At 38.8% G+C, this 22,767-nt stretch overlaps 1 protein-coding gene across 1 annotated transcript in view; it reads left to right on the top strand.

Moving 5' to 3' along the window:
- The window catches only part of TBC1D8B (TBC1 domain family member 8B), a 66,649-nt gene extending 61,035 nt beyond the window's left edge, over positions 1–5,614 (top strand). Inside the window, exon 21 of the mRNA XM_007992470.3 lies at positions 3,137–5,614. Within this exon, the coding sequence (XP_007990661.2) occupies positions 3,137–3,493 (357 nt within the window). The 3' untranslated portion in view covers positions 3,494–5,614. The remainder of the gene's footprint in view (positions 1–3,136) is intronic.
- Positions 5,615–22,767: the final 17,153 nt, after the last annotated feature.

The following is a 22,767-nucleotide window of genomic DNA, read 5'->3' as shown; positions in this document are numbered from 1 at the left end:
TTAATTTGCTACAGAGAGACTTACAGAACTCGGAGAAATCCTTATATTTACTGGTTTACTGAGAAGGATATTTTAAAGAATACAGATAAACAGCCTGAAGAAGAGATACATAGGGCGAGGTCTGGAAGGGTCCCAAGCACAGGAGCTTCTGTCCCCATGGAGTTGGGGTGTGTCACCCTCCCGGCATGTGGATGAGTTCTTCTTTACCTTCCTCCTGTCAGCCTCCATACATTCAGCTATCAGAAGCTCCCCGAACCCAGTTCTCTTGGGTTTTTATGGAAGCTTCATGATGTCAGCATTTCTTCCCCCAAGGATATGAGGTAGGACCCTTTCTAGGGAGGGTTTAAGACCAACTATCAGAAAGCTACTCGGGAGGCTGAGGTAGGAGAATCACTTGAACCTGGGAGGTGGTGGTTGCAATGAGCCGAGATTGCACCATTGCACTCCAGCCTGGGCGACAAGAGCGAAACTCTTTCAAAAAGAAAGAAGGAAGGGGAGGGGAGGGGAGAGGGAGAGGAGGAGGAGGGAAAAGGGAGGGAAGGGAAGGGAAGGGGAAGGGAGGGAAGGAGGGAGGAAGGGAGGGAGGAAGGAAGGGGGGAGGGAGGAAGGAAGAGGGGAGGGAGGAAGGAAAGGAGGAGGGAGGGAGGAAGGAAAGGAAAGTAAGAAGGAAGGAAGGAAGGAAAGAAGGAAGGAAGAAAGGAAGGTTGGAAGAAGATTAGAGTGGGGAGAAGATTCTGTTTTATGAGGCCTGCCCCTGTGGCCTAATACACCCAACATTATAAGACAATACTGTAACAAAGGACTATGGGAGTTATGAACTAGGAACCCAGAAAAATATATTATATATATATTTATATTTATATAGGAACACTAAAACTGTAGATTAATTAAGAAAGAAAAATGTTACAATATATTATCATGAAGTATATCTTTTGTATATGATTTTTATTTACAAGTAAACTTTTCTGGTAGGATGATTGACTTGTAGAATTCTTATGTTGGAATTGCTTTTGTAAATTGACAGGTATCTTCTAGGAATATCTATGGATCATCAAGGTGCAATTAGCAGGCAAACCCGTTTATCTGTCAACTTAGGCCCCACTTCAGCCTTTAAAGAGAAACATGTCCAAATGGGTTCCTTGGACTGGGCACGGTGGCTTATGTTTTTCTATCCCAGCACTTTGGGAGGCCAAGGCGGGAGGTTTGCTTGAGTCCAGGAGGTCGAGGTTGCAGTGAGCTGTGGTCGTGCTACTGCACTCCAGTCTGGGTGACAGAGCAAGACTCTGTCTCAAAAAAAAAAAAAAAAGTGTTACCTGGAGTCACCTTGTACTACTAGATAGTCCCAAAACTTATTCTTCCTTAAATTTTCTTTTTTATTTTTGAGACAGAGTCTGGCTGTCTCTCCCAGTCTGGACTGGAGTGCAGTGGCATGATCTCGGCTCACTGCAAGCTCCGTCTCCCGGGTTCACGCCATTCTTCTGCCTCAGCCTCCCGAGTAGCTGGGACTGTAGGCGCCCGCCACCACGCCCGGCTAATTTTTTGTATTTTTTTAGTAGAGACAGGGTTTCACCATATTAGCCAGGATGGTCTCGATCTCCTGACCTTGTGATCCACCCACCTTCTGGCTGAGCTACCCACTCCAGCCATTTCGGATTAAGTGGAACTCATTTTTAATTGTTACAATTGGTTAATGAATGAATGATTTATGTGTAGGGAAATACGGTGTAACCATAATAGTTCCTTTACCTGATGTACACAGCAAGTCAGTAAACCGAGACATTAGGTTGCAGCAGAGAAAGAGGTTTGATTGTAGGGTTGCTGAATAAGATAGGAGGAGGCCTCAAATCCATCTCCTCGAGGAGTTTGAGACTAGGGTTTTTAAGGGGTTCGGAGTGGGCCAAAGTGTGGAGATCATTGGTCGAAGAATGCAGGGTGTAATCATTGGACAGGGAGATGAAGAAACTATTCTCATGCTGGTTTTGTTCTTCTGTCGGGGTCTTCAAACTGGTTTGCATCAGCTATTTTGCTGGAATTCAGGATTAAACTTCTTAATTCTTAAACAAAAGCCTTATGATTCTAATGTCAGTGACTTTTCATTACATGGAAGCAAGTCCAAGTGCAACCTAATTTATGCATAATTATAACTATATTTCTGTCCAGAATTCTTGTTCACCCTGTGAGGACAGCTTCAAAGGGACTTTGTCTAATTAGAAGTACCACCTGGCCAGCACAGTGGCTCATGCCTGTAATCTGAGTGCTTTGGGAGGCTAAAGTGGGAGAGGATCACTTGAGGCCAGGAGTTTGAGATCAGGCCAGGAGTTTGAGATCAGCCCAGGCAACATAGTGAGATCCTGTCTCTACAAAAAATGTGAAAATTAGCCAGGCATGGTGGCATGTGCCTATAGTCCTAGCTACTTGAGAAGCGGAGGTGTGAGGATCACTTGAGCCCAAAAGTTGGAAGCTGCAGTGAGCTATGATTGCACCACTGTACTCAAGCCTGGACAACACAGCAAGACCTTGTCTAGGGGAAAAAAAAAAAAATAGCACCTAACATTTAAGTAATGCTGGCAGGCAAACAGTCCAGGAATTAGTCTGGATAAAATGTACTGCTATTAGGCAATAAGTGAGAGCATCTAAATGAAATTTCCTTCCATGCTTCATACTCATCTTTTTTTTAAGATGGAGTTTCTCTCTTGTTGCCCAGGCCGGAGTGCAATGGCATGATCTCGGCTGACTGCAACCTCTGCCTTCACGGTTCGGGCAGTTCTTCTGCCTCAGCCTCCCGAGTAGCTGGGATTACAGGCGCCTGCCACCACGCCCAGATGATTTTTTGTATTTTTAGTAGAGACGAGGTTTCATCATGTTGGCCAGGCTGGTCTCGAACTCCTGACCTCAGGTGATCCTCCTGCCTTGGCCTCCCAAAGTGCTGGGATTACAGGCGTGTGCCACCACGCTTGGCCCATACTCAACTTTCTAGAACCAAGATTTATTTTGGGATTAATCACCAGTTCTTATAATTTCTAGGGTGAAGCTTCTATGGTACAAATCCTATATAGGAGACTATTCACTTCTAAGTTCTCTTTATATTTGCTAAGTCTAATATTCAAATGTGATATTTTCAACTTGTGTCTTCTAGTCTCAGTTTATTCAGTTTTCAAAGACCCTCTATAACTTATTTCATGAGGACCCTGAAGAAGAATCATTATATCAAGCCATTGCTGTTGTAACCAGCCTTTTACTCAGGATGGAAGAAGTTGGAAGGAAACTACATAGCCCTACATCATCAGCCAAAGGATTCTCTGGTACTGTCTGTGCTTCTGGAGGACCCAGTGAGGAAAAAACAGGGAGCCAGTGGTCATTTGCATTTGAACAGATTCTTGCATCGCTGTTGAATGAACCAGCATTGGTGAGGTTTTTTGAGAAACCCATAGATGTAAAAGCCAAGCTGGAAAATGCAAAAATTTCTCAGTTAAGGTCTAGAACCAAGATGTAAATCCCTAGGAATTGCCTATCATAGACCACCAGTTTACTAAGATTCCTGTAGCTGTCAGCTTGATTCCTGTGAGTAGGGCTCAGGGATTTATCTTGTTAAAAATGTGTCTAAAGGCCAAAATATATATCCAGAAGCACAATGCATCATTCCTTTGTTGTTGATAATGGGCTTTGTTAGCACTTTTTTAAAAAAAAACAAAAAACAAACAAAAACAAACCACATTTGTTATCTCAAATTTTGATGATATTCTCAAATACAAATATACTTTTTTGTATTTCACAATATATGCAATATCAGGGGAACATGCTAAATGTTACCACCAGAGGGCACAAGCATATCACTTTTAGTAAGGAAATTACTAGCTTGTGTTGCTATTTACATATGAATTACTGATGATTTTGAAAAGACAGTGTTATGCTTGGGTGTTAGTGAGGCTGATATGTCATGTCAATCGATAAACCCTACTTTCCAAATTATCTAGAAGATTACCATTTGGGGCCCTTGTTTTCAAGTTATCTAACTGAAATATTATTAACTTTTTAAAGTTAATCTCATTCAGTCTTCTAGTAATAAATGGTTTTTTAAGTACCTTCTACAGTCTTCCTACCTGAGGGGTTCAGAGGCTGCTGACTCACACTGCTAACTCTGTTACTGATAAAAGCAAATCAATAACTCTAAATTCTGGGCCGATATTAAGAAAAAAACAATATTGGATTTGGATTTAAGCTGGATAAAACCAGCCTTCTGAGAAGGGCTAAGAAATGGTTCAATTAAATGTATAGGTCTTAAGAAATCACTAGAAATTCTGGGCACTACTGTTTGTGGCATTTGTCTCAGAGTAGCTTATGACTGCTTTGGTTCTAGCTGTAGATTTTGGATTTTCACCAGTCATGTGTTAATTTACATTAGATAGTAAAGAATGGCTACACTAAGACTGAATTATCTTATAGTCTGGCAAGCACATAAAGTATACTTGTATGTAATGATTGCCAAGGTAACAGAATTGCTGACATCAGTCTAAAAAGTTTTGACTATCCAATTTAGATGTGTAATTTCTATATACTTTATGCTGCTTATATTTCAATCATTACACAGACAGTCCATTTAGAGATAATAGGCTTTGTTAGCACTTAAAAAAAAAAAAACAGCAAACCACATTTGTCCACTGTCCTGTGCTATTCCTACCAGGGGCAATTTATTAATCAACTGACTTAGGAAATTGGGGGAGAAATCATTCATTGGAGTGTCTTGCTTTACAAAAGACGTTGGTTATAAGCTCTTTGACTTTTCTAGATGTGAAACCATGAAAGGGTAGACCTCCTTCAGAGTGACTCAAGAGGTCTCCCTTTCTTGGAGGGAGTTGGTACAGTCAGCCTTTGGGAAGAATCCACTGTGAACAAAGCTCAACACATGGGGCTTCATCGCCCATAGAATATGTTATTTTCAAAGAAGTTCAAGAATTTTCAAGTTGAGCCTTTGAAAATTCCATAAATTGGTTTTAGCTAAACACTTACTAGTAGTATCTTTAAAATGATTTAATAAACCTTGTCTTTTCAAGGAAATTACCACTTAAAGAGATAGTTGGTAAATAAACATCTATGCCTTTTCTCAGAAATGATTTGCTGAACTATGTCCATATTTTAGAGCTTAGTTAATAGTTTATATGGAAACTATTATACATCTGCTATTATGCAATGATTGTTAAATTACACTGAAGTAGCTCCAGAAAGACACATGTATACAAGGCACTATTGTACACACTTTGTTGAATATTTTGTCAGTTGTATTTACAAAGAAAGGTACTTTGTAAGAGCATATGTTATTAATATTTGATAAGATTTTAAAGTCAGAACAGTACAGATTACTGAGTATATTTTAGCCTCGATTAATTAAAATTGAATACTGAAAGAGATTTTTTGAGTTGCAAAATTTTATAAATGCAAAGCAAAAAGAAAACATTTATTTTCTGAGTCTGCAGGAGAAACAAACTAAACATTATAGATTTTTATAGCTGCTATCTTGTTAACCAAACAGGTTGTTCATAATATTAAAAATCTTATGTAGTTGTGTTAAACTGAACCAGTTCATTATACCTTATACATTAAATTAAATATGTTATAAGGTGGCTTTACTTGTCTTTATAAAAATAAATATTATATCTACTAAACATGAAAAATGGTTTACTTAAAAAGATTAATATTGTTTATCATGATACCTTTTTTTCCTTTTTCTTTTCTTTTCTATCTTCTTTTTTTTTTTTTTTTTTTTGTCTTTTTATTGAGACAGGTCTCATTCTGTCACCCAGACAGACAGCTCTCATTCTGTCACCCAGATTGGAGTGCAGTACAGCCTTGATCTCTCAGGCTCATGCAGTCCTCATATCTCAGCCTCCCAAGTAGCTGAGACCACAGACACACACCACCATGCCTGGCTAATTTTTTTTTTTTTTTTTTTTTGGTAGAGATGTGGTCTCCCTATGTAGCCCAGGCTGTTCTCAAACTCCGAGGCTCAAGCAATCCTACCACCCCAGCCTCCCAAAGTGTGAACTACAGGTGTGAGTCACCATGTTCAGCCTTTTTTTTTTTCTTTTTCTAAATTTCAGTTCACACAGAACTATGATATATTTTCACTTACACTTAACTCAGATATCACTTGAGGACTTCCCTCTTGTATCAGAATTCAATTGCAGAGAACTAGGTCACTCTAGTTAGTTTAGTCAGGAAAAGATTGATTACTGGATATCAAGTGGCTTACATAATTACCAGGAGGATAGACTAACTTGAGCTTTCAAGAACAACTTCCAAAGACACACCACTATCAGGCCACCAAGGGAATTGCTAACTCTTCAGTGGTAAGGACACTGCTACTTCCTATTGCTGTCATAAAAAGCCATCACTACTACTGCTACCTCAGGAACCATGCTTCAACTGCTGTGATTTACACTAGCAAAATAGATGACAGGCACCCTGCCTCTCATCACCCACAAACTCATGACTAAATTGCAATAGAACAGCCAAACATCTTCACAACTATGTTTAACAGCAGAAATGGCAGAAACATAGCCAACACCTCACTCCCGTCATTCAAGTCTCACATGTGTGCATCTGATTAGCCTCTAATAAATCCAGAATCCTAGTTGCAGAGGAATCTGGGAAATTTACCTTTTTAGCCTCTACAGTATAGAAAGGCAAACTAAGAGGGTGGAAAGCAAATTGAACAGTGTGTTTGTTTTCTGTTGTTGCATAACTAATTCCAGCACACATTTATTATCTCACCATTTCAGTGGGTCAGGACTCTGGGCTCAACTTATCTCAACCTTCTGCTTAGGATCTCACAAGGCTGCAACCAAAGTGTCAGCCAGGATGGTTCTCATGTGAAGGATCATGTAAGGAATAATCCACTTCCAGGTTCACTCAGGCTGTTGGCAGAATTCATTTCCTTGTGGTTTCCAGTCTGGGGCAACAGCTTCTTGCTGGTAGTCACTTGGCAGCCACCATCAGCTTCTAGAGGCTTCAGTCAGTTCTTAACAGCTGCCCTCACCTTCTGTGAACAGTTCTCTGCCACATCGGCTTCCCCCAAAATGGCCACTTACTTTATCAAGCCAGCAAGGGAAGTCTCTAGAGCAAATCTGCTAGCAAGACAGTATCTTCTATAATGTAACATAATTACAGCCATAACATCCTATCCCCTTCACCATGTTCTGTTGGTTAAAGCAAATCACAGGTCCTGCGCACACTCAAGGGGAGAGGAGCAAGATTGATGCATGTGACACTGGGGCCCTGTAGCTCCGGTCCCTAAAGGCAAGGCAGATTATTCCAGTAACTACATTCCTAGGCATATAACCATCAAAAGAAGCACATTTTATCCTATCTCTCACATTATGCTGCAGTTTCCACTTCTGTCATCAGAACTACATATTTCTCCCATCCCAGAAACATCAAGCAATGTATTTCCCAGCTCCTAATTCTACTTGTCTTCCTTTTGCAGGTAATGCCATTTCTTTATGACTACTTTTAAGGTCTTGATCTTTCTAGTGTTCTACAGTTTCCTATGATTTATCCAGCTTTAAAAAAATCCTGTTTGAGATAAATGATTAAATTTTGATAATTGAATATCATTTTCTAAGACCTCTCTACCTTCGGCATAGTCCAAACAGGCAAGTTAAAGGAGGGTATGAAATCACCCCCACCTGCCATACACACACGTTCTTCAAATCTTTGGTACACACTCATCTCTGTGATTTCCCTAGACAGACCCAACTAATTCTACCACAAAAAGTTCTTACTACACTGATCAGGGGGCAGATGTAGTGTATCTATCAGTTGCTGATTGTGGCTATTTCAAGTTGTGCATTCATGAACCAGGAAATAGCTATATAATATATTTGCAAATACACTAGATCCATTGTAGACTGATTCAAGATAAAACTGTATCTCTTGACTCCATAAGCCCTGCCTCTGACCACTAGTTAACCACTGTGTTCTAACCCCTTCTAATCTCTCCCAGGAATGAATGTGAACTCAGAGTCAGTGTCAAATAATCTCTGAAAGTCCAAGTCATTTGCCCAGTGCAAATTACCCTGGTAAATGGCTCCTCTTCCTAAAAGAAGATTTACAACACGTGCTCATGGTGTTGCAAAATCCTTCCTTAAGGTTACCTGGTTTTCCTTCAGGAGCCTCTGAGTGTGTAAACTGACTCAGGTCTGCAAATTGGGTGAAAAACCTTAAATCTCCATAATGATTACTCAAATTAGATCTTTGTTCACCAGACTGCAAATATTTTGCCTATACAAATAAAGTAGGAATTAGTAGGCTACCATTTATTTTAATCTAAGAGACCTGAAGAAAAATTAGCCACTACCAAACATCTCTGTAATTCAAAACATATAGATTACTTCCTTGGCCATGATCTTATCATACTCACCATGCTCACCTCATCTCTAGTCATTAAGTTCTACCACTTGGTCTCTGCCATTCTAGGTTCCCATTATTCTCATAGGAATTAGCAAGTTCCTGACAATGGCAGCATGAACTAAGAAATTAAGGAGACCTACAAATAATATTGTTAAAATGCTCATACTACCCAAAGTGATCTACAGATTCGATGCAATTTATATGAAAAAATGACATTCTTCATGGAAACAGTAAAAAAAAATTAAAATTCATGTTTGACCACAAAAGACCACGAATAGCCAAAGTAATCCTGAGCAAAAGGAACAAAGCTGGAGGTGTCATACTACCTGACTTCAAAGTATACTACAAAGCTATAGTAACCAAAACAGAATGTTACTGGCACAAAAACAGACACATAGACCAATAAAACAGAATAGAGAACACAGAAATAAATTTATGCATTTATAGCTGACTGATTTTCAACAAAGACACCAAGAACATACATTGAGGAAAGGACAGTCTTCAATAAATGGTATTGGAAAAACTAGATAGCCACATGCAGAAGATTGAAACTAGACCTCTGTCTCTCACTATATACAAAAGTGGAGTCAAAATGGATTAAAGACTTAAATATAAGCCCGGAAATGATAAAATGACTAAAGGAAAACATAGGGGAAGTGTTTCATGACATTGGTTTGGTCAAGGATTTTTTTATTTTTTTAATAAGACACAGGTGACACAATTAAAAACACAGATGACAAAATTAAAAATAGACAAATGGGATTACATCAAATTAAAAAGCTTCTGCATGGGAAAGGAAATAACAGAGTAAAGAGACAACCTACAGACTGGGGGAAAATATTTGCAAACTATCCATCTGACATGGAGCTAATATGGAGCTAATATTCCAGAATATACAAGGAAGTCAAACAACAGCAAAAAAGAAGCAACCCAATTGAAAAATGGGCAAACCACCTGAATAGACATTTCTCAGAAGAAGACATGACCAACAGATATATGAATAAATGTTCACCATTTTCATCAGGGAAATGCAAATCAAAACCACAATCAGATATCACCTCACCCCAGTTAAAATGACTGCTATCAAAAAGACAAAAATTAACAAATACTGGTGTGAATGTGGAGAAAGGAGAACACTTACACAGTGTTGATGGGAATGTAAATTAGTATAGCCATTATGGAAAACAGTGGGGAGGTTCCTCAATTAAAAATAGAACTACCGAGGGGAGGGGGGAGGGATTGCATTGGGAGTTATACCTGATGTAAATGACGAGTTGATGGGTGCTGATGAGTTGATGGCTGCAGCACACCAACATGGCACAAGTATACATATGTAACAAACCTGCACATTATGCACATGTACCCTAGAACTTAAAGTATAATAATAATTTTTTAAAAAGTTTAAAAATCCACCCCTGAATAAATGCAGCATTGTGGATAAGAATTAGAGATATATACACAAACCCAGGAAATTTAAAATAAAGGATTCCACAGCAACTATTTTCAAATAAATGTCACAAATGTATTAAGGTTATGAGAAACATGGTACCTGAGATATGACTAGGCAATTAAAAGAAATGTCATTTTGAATTCTCTGACATGTAAAGTCTTAACTGTATTTTGACACTATTTTAACATAAAAATAATAAAGAATATAATTTATAAGCAAAAAAAAAAATAGAACTACCGTATGATCCAGCAATCCCTCTTCTAGGAATATATCCAAAGGAAAGGAAATCAGTACGTCTAATAGATATCTGCACTCTGATGTTTGTTGCAGCACTATTTACATAACCAAGATATGGAATCAGCCTAAGTAATCATCAATGAATGAATGGATTTTTTAAATGTGGTATATTTTCACAATAGAATACTATTCAGCCATAAAATAAAGTGAAATTTTGTCATTCATGGCAACATGGATGAACCTAGAAGACATTATGTTAAGTGAAATAAGCCAGACACAGAGAGACACATACTGCATGATCTCACTAATATGTGAAATCTCGAAAAAGTTGGTCTCATAGAAGAAAGTAGAAATCGTGGTTACCAGAGGGTTGGAAGGGTAGTGGGGAGGAAGGGATGGAGAGAGATGGATTAGGGAATACAAAGTTACAGTTAGATAGGAAGAATAGGTTCTGGTGTTAGAACATTAGGGTGACTATAATTAACAATATTGTATTATATATTTCAAAATAGCTGGGAAAGATGGGAGAGGTTTTGAATGTCCTCACCACGAAGAAATGATAAATATATGAGGTGATGGATATGCTAAATACCCTTATTTGATCGTTGCACAATGTATACATGTATTGAAGCATCACACTTCACCCCATAAATATGTACAATTATTATGTGTCAAAAATTAATTTTAAAAAAGAAGTTAAGGAGACTTAATTTCACCATAAATCATAGCCTACAAAAGACAGCCACTGTAGCATGTTTCAAGGATACTGGGACTCCTCTCATTAAGGTAATTTTCAATGCCTTGAGTAATAAAGCATCCTCTGGTCCCTGTTGGAAGAGGGACATGGTTAAAATGTAAGTGACTGAATCATATAAATGTACTCCAATGTTTCTGTCTCCTTAAGTCTTTGGAGTACTTCCTCTTCAGCATGCCAAGGAATATCTGCCATATCAACTTCATTTAATATGGGCTAGTTTTGAGCCTTGGCTTCTGTCAATCAACTGATCAAACAGAACCACTTCCAATTAGGTAAGCTAGTAATTGAATTTAGACTCTCTGGTAAATATGCAGATGTTGGTCTATTTGGCCTGATCAAAAATTATTTTTTTCTTCCGTGGTATACCATTCTAAGACACATTTCTACACATATTCTTCAGACTTCTGTCATTGTAAATTAGCAAAATTTTGCAATTCTTGTCTCCTTCCAGGTCAGACTTCATATTTGTACCCTTGGAGCATATGCTTATCTGACTCTAGTTACAAGTCTGGAAGCAATAAGAGGGGGTAGGGGTGCTTTATGAAGAAAGTTTACATTCCCCTAAAAGTAAATTCAGAGTGTTCAAGGAAGGCAGGACCAGCCTTATCAAACCGGGGCTGCTTCTGCTGGCAAAGCACACTTGTTGGTAAACTACTTAGAGTTATCTGAATCTACCCAAATGTACCCATTTCTTTAAAAAAATATATTATTATACTTTAAATTCTGAGATACATATGCAGAATGTGCAATTTTGTTACATAGGTATACATGTGCCGTGGTGGTTTGCTACACCCATCAACACATCATCTACATTAGGTATTTCTCCTAATGCTATCCCTCCCCTTGCCCCCCAACCCCCCGACAGGCCCTGGTGTGTGATGTTCCCCTGCCTGTGCCCATATGTTCTCATTGTTCATCTCTCACTTATGAGTGAGAACATGCGGAGTTTGGTTTTCTGTTCCTGTGTTAGTTTGCTGAGAATGATGGTTTCCAGCTTCATCCATGTCCCTGCAAAGGACATGAACTCATTCATTTTTATGGCTGCATAGTATTCCATGGTGTATAAGTACCACATTTTCTTTATCCAGTCTATCATTGACAGGCACCAAATGTCCCCATTTCTATTCTTGGGTGGTCTCACTCTATCCTGATAAATATCCTTACTTTCACAAAAATGAGCTAGTAAGGCTGTGAGTTCAATGTATACTATAATTTAATGACCCATTGTATCAGACTCTGGCCAATTTTCAACTATGTCAGTTCTACATCAACAAGAAATAAGGGAATAGAAACTCATAGTTGTCTGTTTCTTGTGCTGACCATGTAAATCCCAGTGTAGCCATTTTCTTTCTTTAAACTCTAGAGCACAGTTAGAAAAAGTTAGCCCACTTCACAATTCTTGGGTTCATTATTAATGCCAAAATAATCTGTAGTGGCAGTTACCTGGTTCATCTAGCCTTGCCTTCAATAGGCACATGGACTACCAACATCCCATATTATAATACTAAAAGAATTATCACTGCTTTCAAACTTAACCAGATTATTTAATCTCCAGTTTCCTATTTCCTTGAAATGTTATCACCTGCAAGCACTCCAGGTACTACATTCTTTATCATCTCAATAGATGCAGAAAAAGCATTTCATAAATTTCAACATCTTTTCATGATAAAAACTCTCAACAAATTAGATATAGAAGGAATGTGTCTCAACACAAAAACACGTATGACAAACCCACAGCCAACATCATACTGAGCAAGGAAAAGTTGAAAACTTCCTCTAAAAACTGGAACAGGACAAAGATGCCCACTTTCACTACTCTTATTCAACATAGTACCAGAAGTTCTAGCCAGAACAATAGGCAATAGAAAGAAATAAAGGGCATTCAAATAGAAAAGGAAGAAGTCAAATTGTCCCTGTTTTCAAATGACATGATCTTATATACAGAAAAAACCTAAAGACTCCACCCAAAAATTCTTAGAACTGATAAATTCGATAAATTTGCAGTATACAAAATCAACATACAAATATCAATAGCATTTTCATACACCAATAATGAACTAGCTGAAAAAAATCAAGAAATCAATCTCATTAACAATAGCTATTAAAAATATAATACCTAGGAATAAATGTAAGAAAGTAAAGGAAAGATCTCTATAATGAAAACTATAAAAGACAGATGAAAGAAATTGAAGAGAACATAAAAAATGGAAAGATGTCTCATGCTCAGGGATTAGAAGAATTAATACTGCTAAAAGGACCGTATTTTACACAAAGTGATCTACAGATTCAATGCAATCCCCATCAAAATACCAATGACAGTCTTCACAAAAATAGAAAAAATAATCCCAAAATTTGTATGGGACCAATAAAGACCTTGAATAGCCAAAGTAATCCTGAGCAAAAAGAATAAAGCTGGAGACATCACACTACCTGACTTCAAAGTATACACTACAAAGCTATAGTGGACAAAGCAGCATAGTACTGGCACAAAAACAGACATGGACCAATGGAACAAAATAGAGAACACAGAAATAAATCCACACACCTACAGCAGAGTTTGTTTTCAACAAAGGTACCAAGAACATATTGGGGAAAGGATAGTCTCTTTAATTAATGGTGCTGGGAAAACTGGATATCTATATGCAGAAGAATGAAACTGGACCCCTCCCACCATATACAAAAATTAACTCAAATGGATTAGAGGCTTAAATGTCAGACACAAAAAATATGAAACTACTATAAGAAAACATAAGGAAAACACTTCAGGACTTTGGCCAGTGATTTTATGGATAAGACCTCAAAAGCACAAGCAACAAAATCAAAAATAGACCCAATGAGACTATACCAAACTAAAAATCTTCTGCACAGCAAAGGAAATAATCAGCAAAGTGAAAAGATAGCCTGCAGAGTGGGAGAAAATATTTGCAAACTATTCATCCAGCAAGGCGTCGATATCCAGAATACACAAGGAACTTAAGCACATTAAAAAAAAAAAAAAACCTCAAATGATGCAATTTAAAAATGGGCAAATAAGGTGAATAGACATTTCTCAAAACAAGACATACAAAATGGCCAACAGGTACATGGAAATATGCTCAACATCACTAATCAGGGAAATGCCAATCAAAACCACAATGAGGTATCATCTTACCCCAGTCCAAATAGCTATTATTAAAAAGACAAAAAATAACAAATTGCTGGCAAGGGTGTGGAGACAAAGGGACCTCTTTTTTTGTTTTGAAACAGGGTTTCCATCTGTTGCCCAGGCTGGAGTGCAGTGACATCATCACTCACTGCAACCTCCGTCTGCCGGGCTCAAGTGATCCTTTCACCTCAGCCTCCCAAATAGCTGGGACTATAGGTGCACGCCACCACACCCAGCTAATTTTGTATTTTTTAGTAGAAACGGGGCTTCGTCATGTTGCCCAGGCTGATCTTAAACTCCTGGGCTCAAGCGATCAGCTCACCTCAGCTTCCCAAAGTGCTGGGATTACAGGTGTCAGCCACTGTGCCCGGCTGAAAACGGAACTCTTATATACTGTTGGTGGGAATGTAAATTTAAAAATTAGCCAATATGGAAATCAGTATTTAGATTCCTCAAGAAAAACCTAAAAATAGAAAACCATATGATCCAGCAATACCACTACGGGTATATATTCAAAGGAAAGGAAATCAGTATGTCCAAGAGATATCTGCACTACCATATTTATTTCAGCACTATCCACAATAGTGAAGATGTGGAATCCACCTAATTGTCCATCAACAGACAAATGGATAAAGAAAATGTGGTACATATACCCAGTGGAATACTATTCAGCATAAAAATAATGAAATCCTGTCATTTGTGGCAACATGGATGGGCCTAAAGGATATTATGTTAAGTGAAATAAGCCAGGCACAGAAAGTGAAATATTGTATGTTCTCACTCATGTAGAAGCTAAAAATGTTGAGACAGAAATAGAGAACAGTGGTTTCTAGAGGCTGGAAAGTGTAGGGGGAGGGGAGGATAGAAAGAGATTGATTAACAGATTTAAAATTATAGCTAGATAGGAGAATAAGTTCTAGTGTTCTATATCACCATGGACTGATGATATTTAATAATTTACTGTATATTTTCAAATAACTAGAGGAGATAATTTTTAATGTTCTCAGCACATGAGAAAAAATAAATGTTTGAAGTGAAGAATACATTAATACTTTGATTTAATCATTACACATTGTATACATGTATCAAAATATCACACTGTATTCCATAAATATGTGCAATTATTATGTGTCCATTAAAAACACCATGACAGAAGATCGAGACCAGGTGGGAGCAAGATGGCCGAATAGGAACAGCTCCAGTCTCCAACTCCCACCGCGAGCGACACAAAAGACCGGCGATTTCTGCATTTTCAACTGAGGTACTGGGTTCATCTCACTGGGGAGTGCCAGACGATCGGTGCTGGTCAGCTGCTGCAGCCCGACCAGCGAGAGCTGAAGCAGGGCGAGGCATTGCCTCACCTGGAAAGCGCAAGGGGGAAGGGAATCCCTTTTCCTAGCCAGGGGAACTGAGACACACAACACCTGGAAAATCGGGTAACTCCCACCCCAATACTGCGCTTTAAGCAGACAGGCACACCAGGAGATCATATCCCACACCTGGCCGGGAGTGTCCCACACCCACGGAGCCTCCCTCATTGCTAGCACAGCAGTCTGTGATCTACCGGCAAGGCAGCAGCGAGGCTGGGGGAGGGGCGCCCGCCATTGCTGAGGCTTAAGTAGGTAAACAAAGCTGCTGGGAAGCTCGAACTGGGTGGAGCTCACAGCAGCTCAAGGAAACCTGCCTGTCTCTGTAGACTCCACCTCTGGGGACAGGGCACAGTAAATAATAACAAACGCAGCAGCTCTGCAGACGCAAACGACTCTGTCTGACAGCTTTGAAGAGAGCAGTGGATCTCCCAACACGGAGGTTGAGATCTCAGAAGGGACAGACTCCCTGCTCAAGTGGGTCCCAGACCCCTGAGTAGCCTAACTGGGAGACATCCCCCACTAGGGGCAGTCTGACACCCCACACCTCACAGGGTGGAGTACACCCCTGAGAGGAAGATTCCAAAGCAAGAATCAGACAGGTACACTCGCTGTTCAGAAATATTCTATCTTCTGCAGCCTCTGCTGCTGATACCCAGGCAAACAGGGTCTGGAGTGGACCTCAAGCAATCTCCTACAGCTACAACCTACAGCTGAGGATCCTGACTGTTAGAAGGAAAGCTATCAAACAGGAAGGACACCTACACCAAAACCCCATCAGTACATCACCATCATCAAAGACCAGAGGCAGATAAAACCACAAAGATGGGGAAAAAGCAGGGCAGAAAAGCTGGAAATTCAAAAAATAAGAGCGCATCTCCCCCGGCAAAGGAGCGCAGCTCATCGCCAGCAACGGATCAAAGCTGGACGGAGAATGACCTCGACGAGATGAGAGAAGAAGGCTTCAGTCCATCAAATTTCTCAGAGCTAAAGGAGGAATTACGTACCCAGCACAAAGAAACTAAAAATCTTGAAAAAAAAAGTGGAAGAATTGATGGCTAGAGTAATTAATGCAGAGAAGCTCACAAACGAAATGAAAGAGACGAAAACCATGGCACGAGAAATACGTGACAAATGCACAAGCTTCAGTAACCGTCTCGATCAACTGGAAGAAAGAATGTCAGCGATGGAGGATCAAATGAATGAAATGAAGCGAGAAGAGAAACCAAAAGAAAAAAGAAGAAAAAGAAATGAACAAAGCCTGCAAGAAGTATGGGATTATGTAAAAAGACCAAATCTACGTCTGATTGGGGTGCCTGAAAGTGAGGGGGAAAATGGAACCAAGTTGGAAAACACTCTTCAGGATATCATCCAGGAGAACTTCCCCAACCTAGTAGGGCAGGCCAACATTCAAATCCAGGAAATACAGAGAACGCCACAAAGATACTCCTCGAGAAGAGCAACTCCAAGACACATAATTGCCAGATTCACCAAAGTTGAAATGAAGGAAAAAATCTTAAGGGCAGCCAGAGAGAAAGGTCGGGTTACCCACAAAGGGAAGCCCATCAGACTAACAGCAGATCTCTCGGCAGAAACTCTTCAAGCCAGAAGAGAGTGGGGGCCAATATTCAACATTCTTAAAGAAAAGAATTTTAAACCCAGAATTTTATATCCAGCCAAACTAAGTTTCATAAGTGAAGGAGAAATAAAATCCTTTACAGATAAGCAAATGCTTAGAGATTTTGTCACCACTAGGCCTGCCTTACAAGAGACCCTGAAGGAAGCACTAAACATGGAAAGGAACAACCGGTACCAGCCATTGCAAAAACATGCCAAAATGTAAAGACCATCAAGGCTAGGAAGAAACTGCATCAACTAACGAGCAAAATAACCAGTTAATATCATAATGGCAGGATCAAGTTCACACATAACAATCTTAACCTTAAATGTAAATGGACTAAATGCTCCAATTAAAAGACACAGACTGGCAAAGTGGATAAAGAGTCAAGACCCATCAGTCTGCTGTATTCAGGAGACCCATCTCACACGCAGAGACATACATAGGCTCAAAATAAAGGGATGGAGGAAGATTTACCAAGCAAATGGAGAACACAAAAAAGCGGGGGTTGCAATACTAGTCTCTGATAAAACAGACTTTAAACCATCAAAGATCAAAAGAGACAAAGAAGGCCATTACATAATGGTAAAGGGATCAATTCAACAGGAAGAGCTAACTATCCTAAATATATATGCACCCAATACAGGAGCACCCAGATTCATAAAGCAAGTCCTTAGACACTTACAAAGAGACTTAGACTCCCATACAATAATAATGGGAGACTTCAACACTCCACTGTCAACATTAGACAGATCAACGAGACAGAAAGTTAACAAGGATATCCAGGAATTGAACTCATCTCTGCAGCAAGCAGACCTAACAGACATCTATAGAACTCTCCACCCCAAATCAACAGAATATACATTCTTCTCAGCACCACATCGTACTTACTCCAAAATTGACCACGTAATCGGAAGTAAAGCACTCCTCAGCAAATGTGCAAGAACAGAAATTATAACAAACTGTCTCTCAGACCACAGTGCAATCAAATTAGAACTCAGGACTAAGAAACTCAATCAAAACCGCTCAACTACATGGAAACTGAACAACCTGCTCCTGAATGACTACTGGGTACATAACGAAATGAAGGCAGAAATAAAGATGTTCTTTGAAACCAGTGAGAACAAAGATACAACATACCAGAATCTCTGGGACACATTTAAAGCAGTGTGTAGAGGGAAATTTATAGCACTAAATGCCCACAAGAGAAAGCACGAAAGATCTAAAATTGACACTCTAACATCGCAATTAAAAGAACTAGAGAAGCAAGAGCAAACACATTCGAAAGCTAGCAGAAGGCAAGAAATAACTAAGATCAGAGCAGAACTGAAGGAGATAGAGACACAAAAAACCCTCCAAAAAATCAATGAATCCAGGAGTTGGTTTTTTGAAAAGATCAACAAAATTGACAGACCACTAGCAAGACTAATAAAGAAGAAAAGAGAGAAGAATCAAATCGACGCAATTAAAAATGATAAAGGGGATATCACCACCGACCCCACAGAAATACAAACTACCATCAGAGAATACTATAAACACCTCTACGCAAATAAACTGGAAAATCTAGAAGAAATGGATAATTTCCTGGACACTTACACTCTTCCAAGACTAAACCAGGAAGAAGTTGAATCCCTGAATAGACCAATAGTAGGCTCTGAAATTGAGGCAATAATTAATAGCCTACCAACCAAAAAAAGTCCAGGACCAGATGGATTCACAGCTGAATTCTACCAGAGGTACAAGGAGGAGCTGGTACCATTCCTTCTGAAACTATTCCAATCAATAGAAAAAGAGGGAATCCTCCCTAACTCATTTTATGAGGCCAACATCATCCTGATACCAAAGCCTGGCAGAGACACAACAAAAAAAGAGAATTTTAGACCAATATCCCTGATGAACATCGATGCAAAAATCCTCAATAAAATACTGGCAAACCGGATTCAGCAGCACATCAAAAAGCTTATCCACCATGATCAAGTGGGCTTCATCCCTGGGATGCAAGGCTGGTTCAACATTCGCAAACCAATAAACATAATCCAGCATATAAACAGAACCAAAGACAAGAACCACATCATTATCTCAATAGATGCAGAAAAGGCTTTTGACAAAATTCAACAGCCCTTCATGCTAAAAACGCTCAATAAATTCGGTATTGATGGAACGTACCTCAAAATAATAAGAGCTATTTATGACAAACCCACAGCCAATATCATACTGAATGGGCAAAAACTGGAAAAATTCCCTTTGAAAACGGGCACAAGACAGGGATGCCCTCTCTCACCACTCCTATTCAACATAGTGTTGGAAGTTCTGGCTAGGGCAATCAGGCAAGAGAAAGAAATCAAAGGGATTCAGTTAGGAAAAGAAGAAGTCAAATTGTCCCTGTTTGCAGACGACATGATTGTATATTTAGAAAACCCCATTGTCTCAGCCCAAAATCTCCTTAAGCTGATCAGCAACTTCAGCAAAGTCTCAGGATACAAAATTAATGTGCAAAAATCACAAGCATTCTTATACACCAGTGACAGTCAAACAGAGAGCCAAATCAGGAATGAACTTCCATTCACAATTGCTTCAAAGAGAATAAAATACCTAGGAATCCAACTTACAAGGGATGTAAAGGACCTCTTCAAGGAGAACTACAAACCACTGCTCAGTGAAATCAAAGAGGACACAAACAAATGGAAGAACATACCATGCTCATGGATAGGAAGAATCAATATCGTGAAAATGGCCATACTGCCCAAGGTAATTTATAGATTCAATGACATCCCCATCAAGCTACCAATGAGCTTCTTCACAGAATTGGAAAAAACTGCTTTAAAGTTCATATGGAACCAAAAAAGAGCCCGCATCTCCAAGACAATCCTAAGTCAAAAGAACAAAGCTGGAGGCATCACGCTACCTGACTTCAAACTATACTACAAGGCTACAGTAACCAAAACAGCATGGTACTGGTACCAAAACAGAGATATAGACCAATGGAACAGAACAGAGTCCTCAGAAATAATACCACACATCTACAGCCATCTGATCTTTGACAAACCTGAGAGAAACAAGAAATGGGGAAAGGATTCCCTATTTAATAAATGGTGCTGGGAAAACTGGCTAGCCATAAGTAGAAAGCTGAAACTGGATCCTTTCCTTACTCCTTATACGAAAATTAATTCAAGATGGATTAGAGACTTAAATGTTAGACCTAATACCATAAAAATCCTAGAGGAAAACCTAGGTAGTACCATTCAGGACATAGGCATGGGCAAAGACTTCATGTCTAAAACACCAAAAGCAACGGCAGCAAAAGCCAAAATTGACAAATGGGATCTCATCAAACTAAAGAGCTTCTGCACAGCAAAAGAAACTACCATCAGAGTGAGCAGGCAACCTACAGAATGGGAGAAAATTTTTGCAATCTACTCATCTGACAAAGGGCTAATATCCAGAACCTACAAAGAACTCAAACAAATTTACAAGAAAAAAACAAACAACCCCATCCAAAAGTGGGCAAAGGATATGAACAGACATTTCTCAAAAGAAGACATTCATACAGCCAACAGACACATGAAAAAATGCTCATCATCACTGGCCATCAGAGAAATGCAAATCAAAACCACAATGAGATACCATCTCACACCAGTTAGAATGGCGATCATTCAAAAGTCAGGAAACAACAGGTGCTGGAGAGGATGTGGAGAAATAGGAACACTTTTACACTGTTGGTGGGATTGTAAACTAGTTCAACCATTATGGAAAACAGTATGGCGATTCCTCAAGGATCTAGAACTAGATGTACCATATGACCCAGCCATCCCATTACTGGGTATATACCCAAAGGATTATAAATTATGCTGCTATAAGGACACATGCACACGTATGTTTATTGCAGCACTATTCACAATAGCAAAGACTTGGAATCAACCCAAATGTCCATCAGTGACAGATTGGATTAAGAAAATGTGGCACATATACACCATGGAATACTATGCAGCCATAAAAAAGGATGAGTTTGTGTCCTTTGTAGGGACATGGATGCAGCTGGAAACCATCATTCTTAGCAAACTATCACAAGAACAGAAAACCAAACACCGCATGTTCTCACTCGTAGGTGGGAACTGAACAATGAGATCACTTGGACTCGGGAAGGGGAACATCACACACCGGGGCCTATCATGGGGAGGGGGGAGGGGGGAGGGATTGCATTGGGAGTTATACCTGATGTAAATGACGAGTTGATGGGTGCAGCACACCAACATGGCACAAGTATACATATGTAGCAAACCTGCACGTTGTGCACATGTACCCTACAACTTGAAGTTTAATAATAATAAATAAAAAAAAAAAAAAAAACACCATGAAAAATTATATAAATTGAATCTTATGACTATAATACAACATGCATCTTTTTAGTTGGCTTCTTTCACTCAATATTGTTTTTGTAATTCATCTATGTTATGTATCAACAGTTCATTCCCTTTTATTGTGTGTGATAATTCATTGTATGGCTATATTATGGTTTTTAAAATCCATTCTACCGTTGATGGAAATTTGGATTGTTTCCAGTTTGGGAATATAAATATAATGTGGCTGTAAGCTTTCTTATATTTGTCTTTTGATGCCTATATTTATGCATTTCTTTTGGGTATATATTTAAATATCCGGAAGTGAAATTGCTACGTCAATAGAGTATGTATATGTTCAGCTTTGATAGATACTGCTAAACAATGTTCCAAGTGGTTGTGCCAATTAATACTCCAATCAGTCATAAATAAGAATTCTGATCTCTCTATATCCTCACCAACACTTGATATCGTCTACCTTTTTACATCTTAGCCATTCTGGTGGCTGTATAATAGTATCTCATTGCAGTTTTAATTTGCGTTTTCCTAATTATTTTTTAAAGTAAACTTTACTGAAGTATAATTTACACAAAGTTAAGGCATTCATTTAAAGTATACATTTTGACAAAATGTATAATGTATGAATTTCACAAAATGTATACACCCATGTAACTAACCACACCGCAATCAAGATACAGAATATTTCCATCACCCTGAAAGTTCCCTTATTCCTCAACCAGGTCAACCTCCCCCACCCTCAGTTCCAGGTAACCTCTAATCTGCTTTCTGTCATCATAGATTTTTCTTTTCTAGAGTTTTATAAAAACTGAGTCATACACTAAGTTTTTCTGTCTGCCATTTCTGGAATAATGTTTGTGAGAATCATCCATGCCCATATCAGAAGTTTATTCCTTTTAGTGTTCCATTAGTATAAATATACGACAATTTGTATATCCATTCACCCTTTGATTGTCATTTGGGTTGTACCCAGGTTCGGGCAATTATGAATAATGTTATTAGGAACAGTTGCTTACAAGTCTTTGTGTAAACATATTTTCATTTCTCTAGGGTAAATATTCAGGAATGAAAATGATGGGACATATTTTTTAACTTCCTAGGGAACTTCCAAACTGTTTTTCAGATTAATGAACCATTTTGCATTCCCACCAGCAGTATATGTGAGCTCCAGTTGTTCCACATTCTCACTAGCACTTGGCATTTTAAAAATTTTGTCTTTTTAAATTTGGCCATTCTAGAGGGTGTGTAGAGTATTTCATATTGTCGTGTTAATTTGCATTTCACTGATGTAATGGAGTCCAATGTCACTTAATGTACTTATGGATGTTTCTTTTATCATCTTTTGTGAAGCTTGTTAAAATCTTTCACTGATTAAAAATATTTAAATCAATTTTATTGAGATATAATGCATAGATAATGAAATTTTACCAAT

This window comes from Chlorocebus sabaeus, chromosome X (assembly GCF_047675955.1).
Source record: "Chlorocebus sabaeus isolate Y175 chromosome X, mChlSab1.0.hap1, whole genome shotgun sequence".
In the NCBI taxonomy this organism is placed as follows: Eukaryota; Metazoa; Chordata; class Mammalia; order Primates; family Cercopithecidae; genus Chlorocebus; species Chlorocebus sabaeus.
Note: the sequence above shows the minus strand (reverse complement) of the source record. Positions and strands in the feature narration are given on the sequence as shown.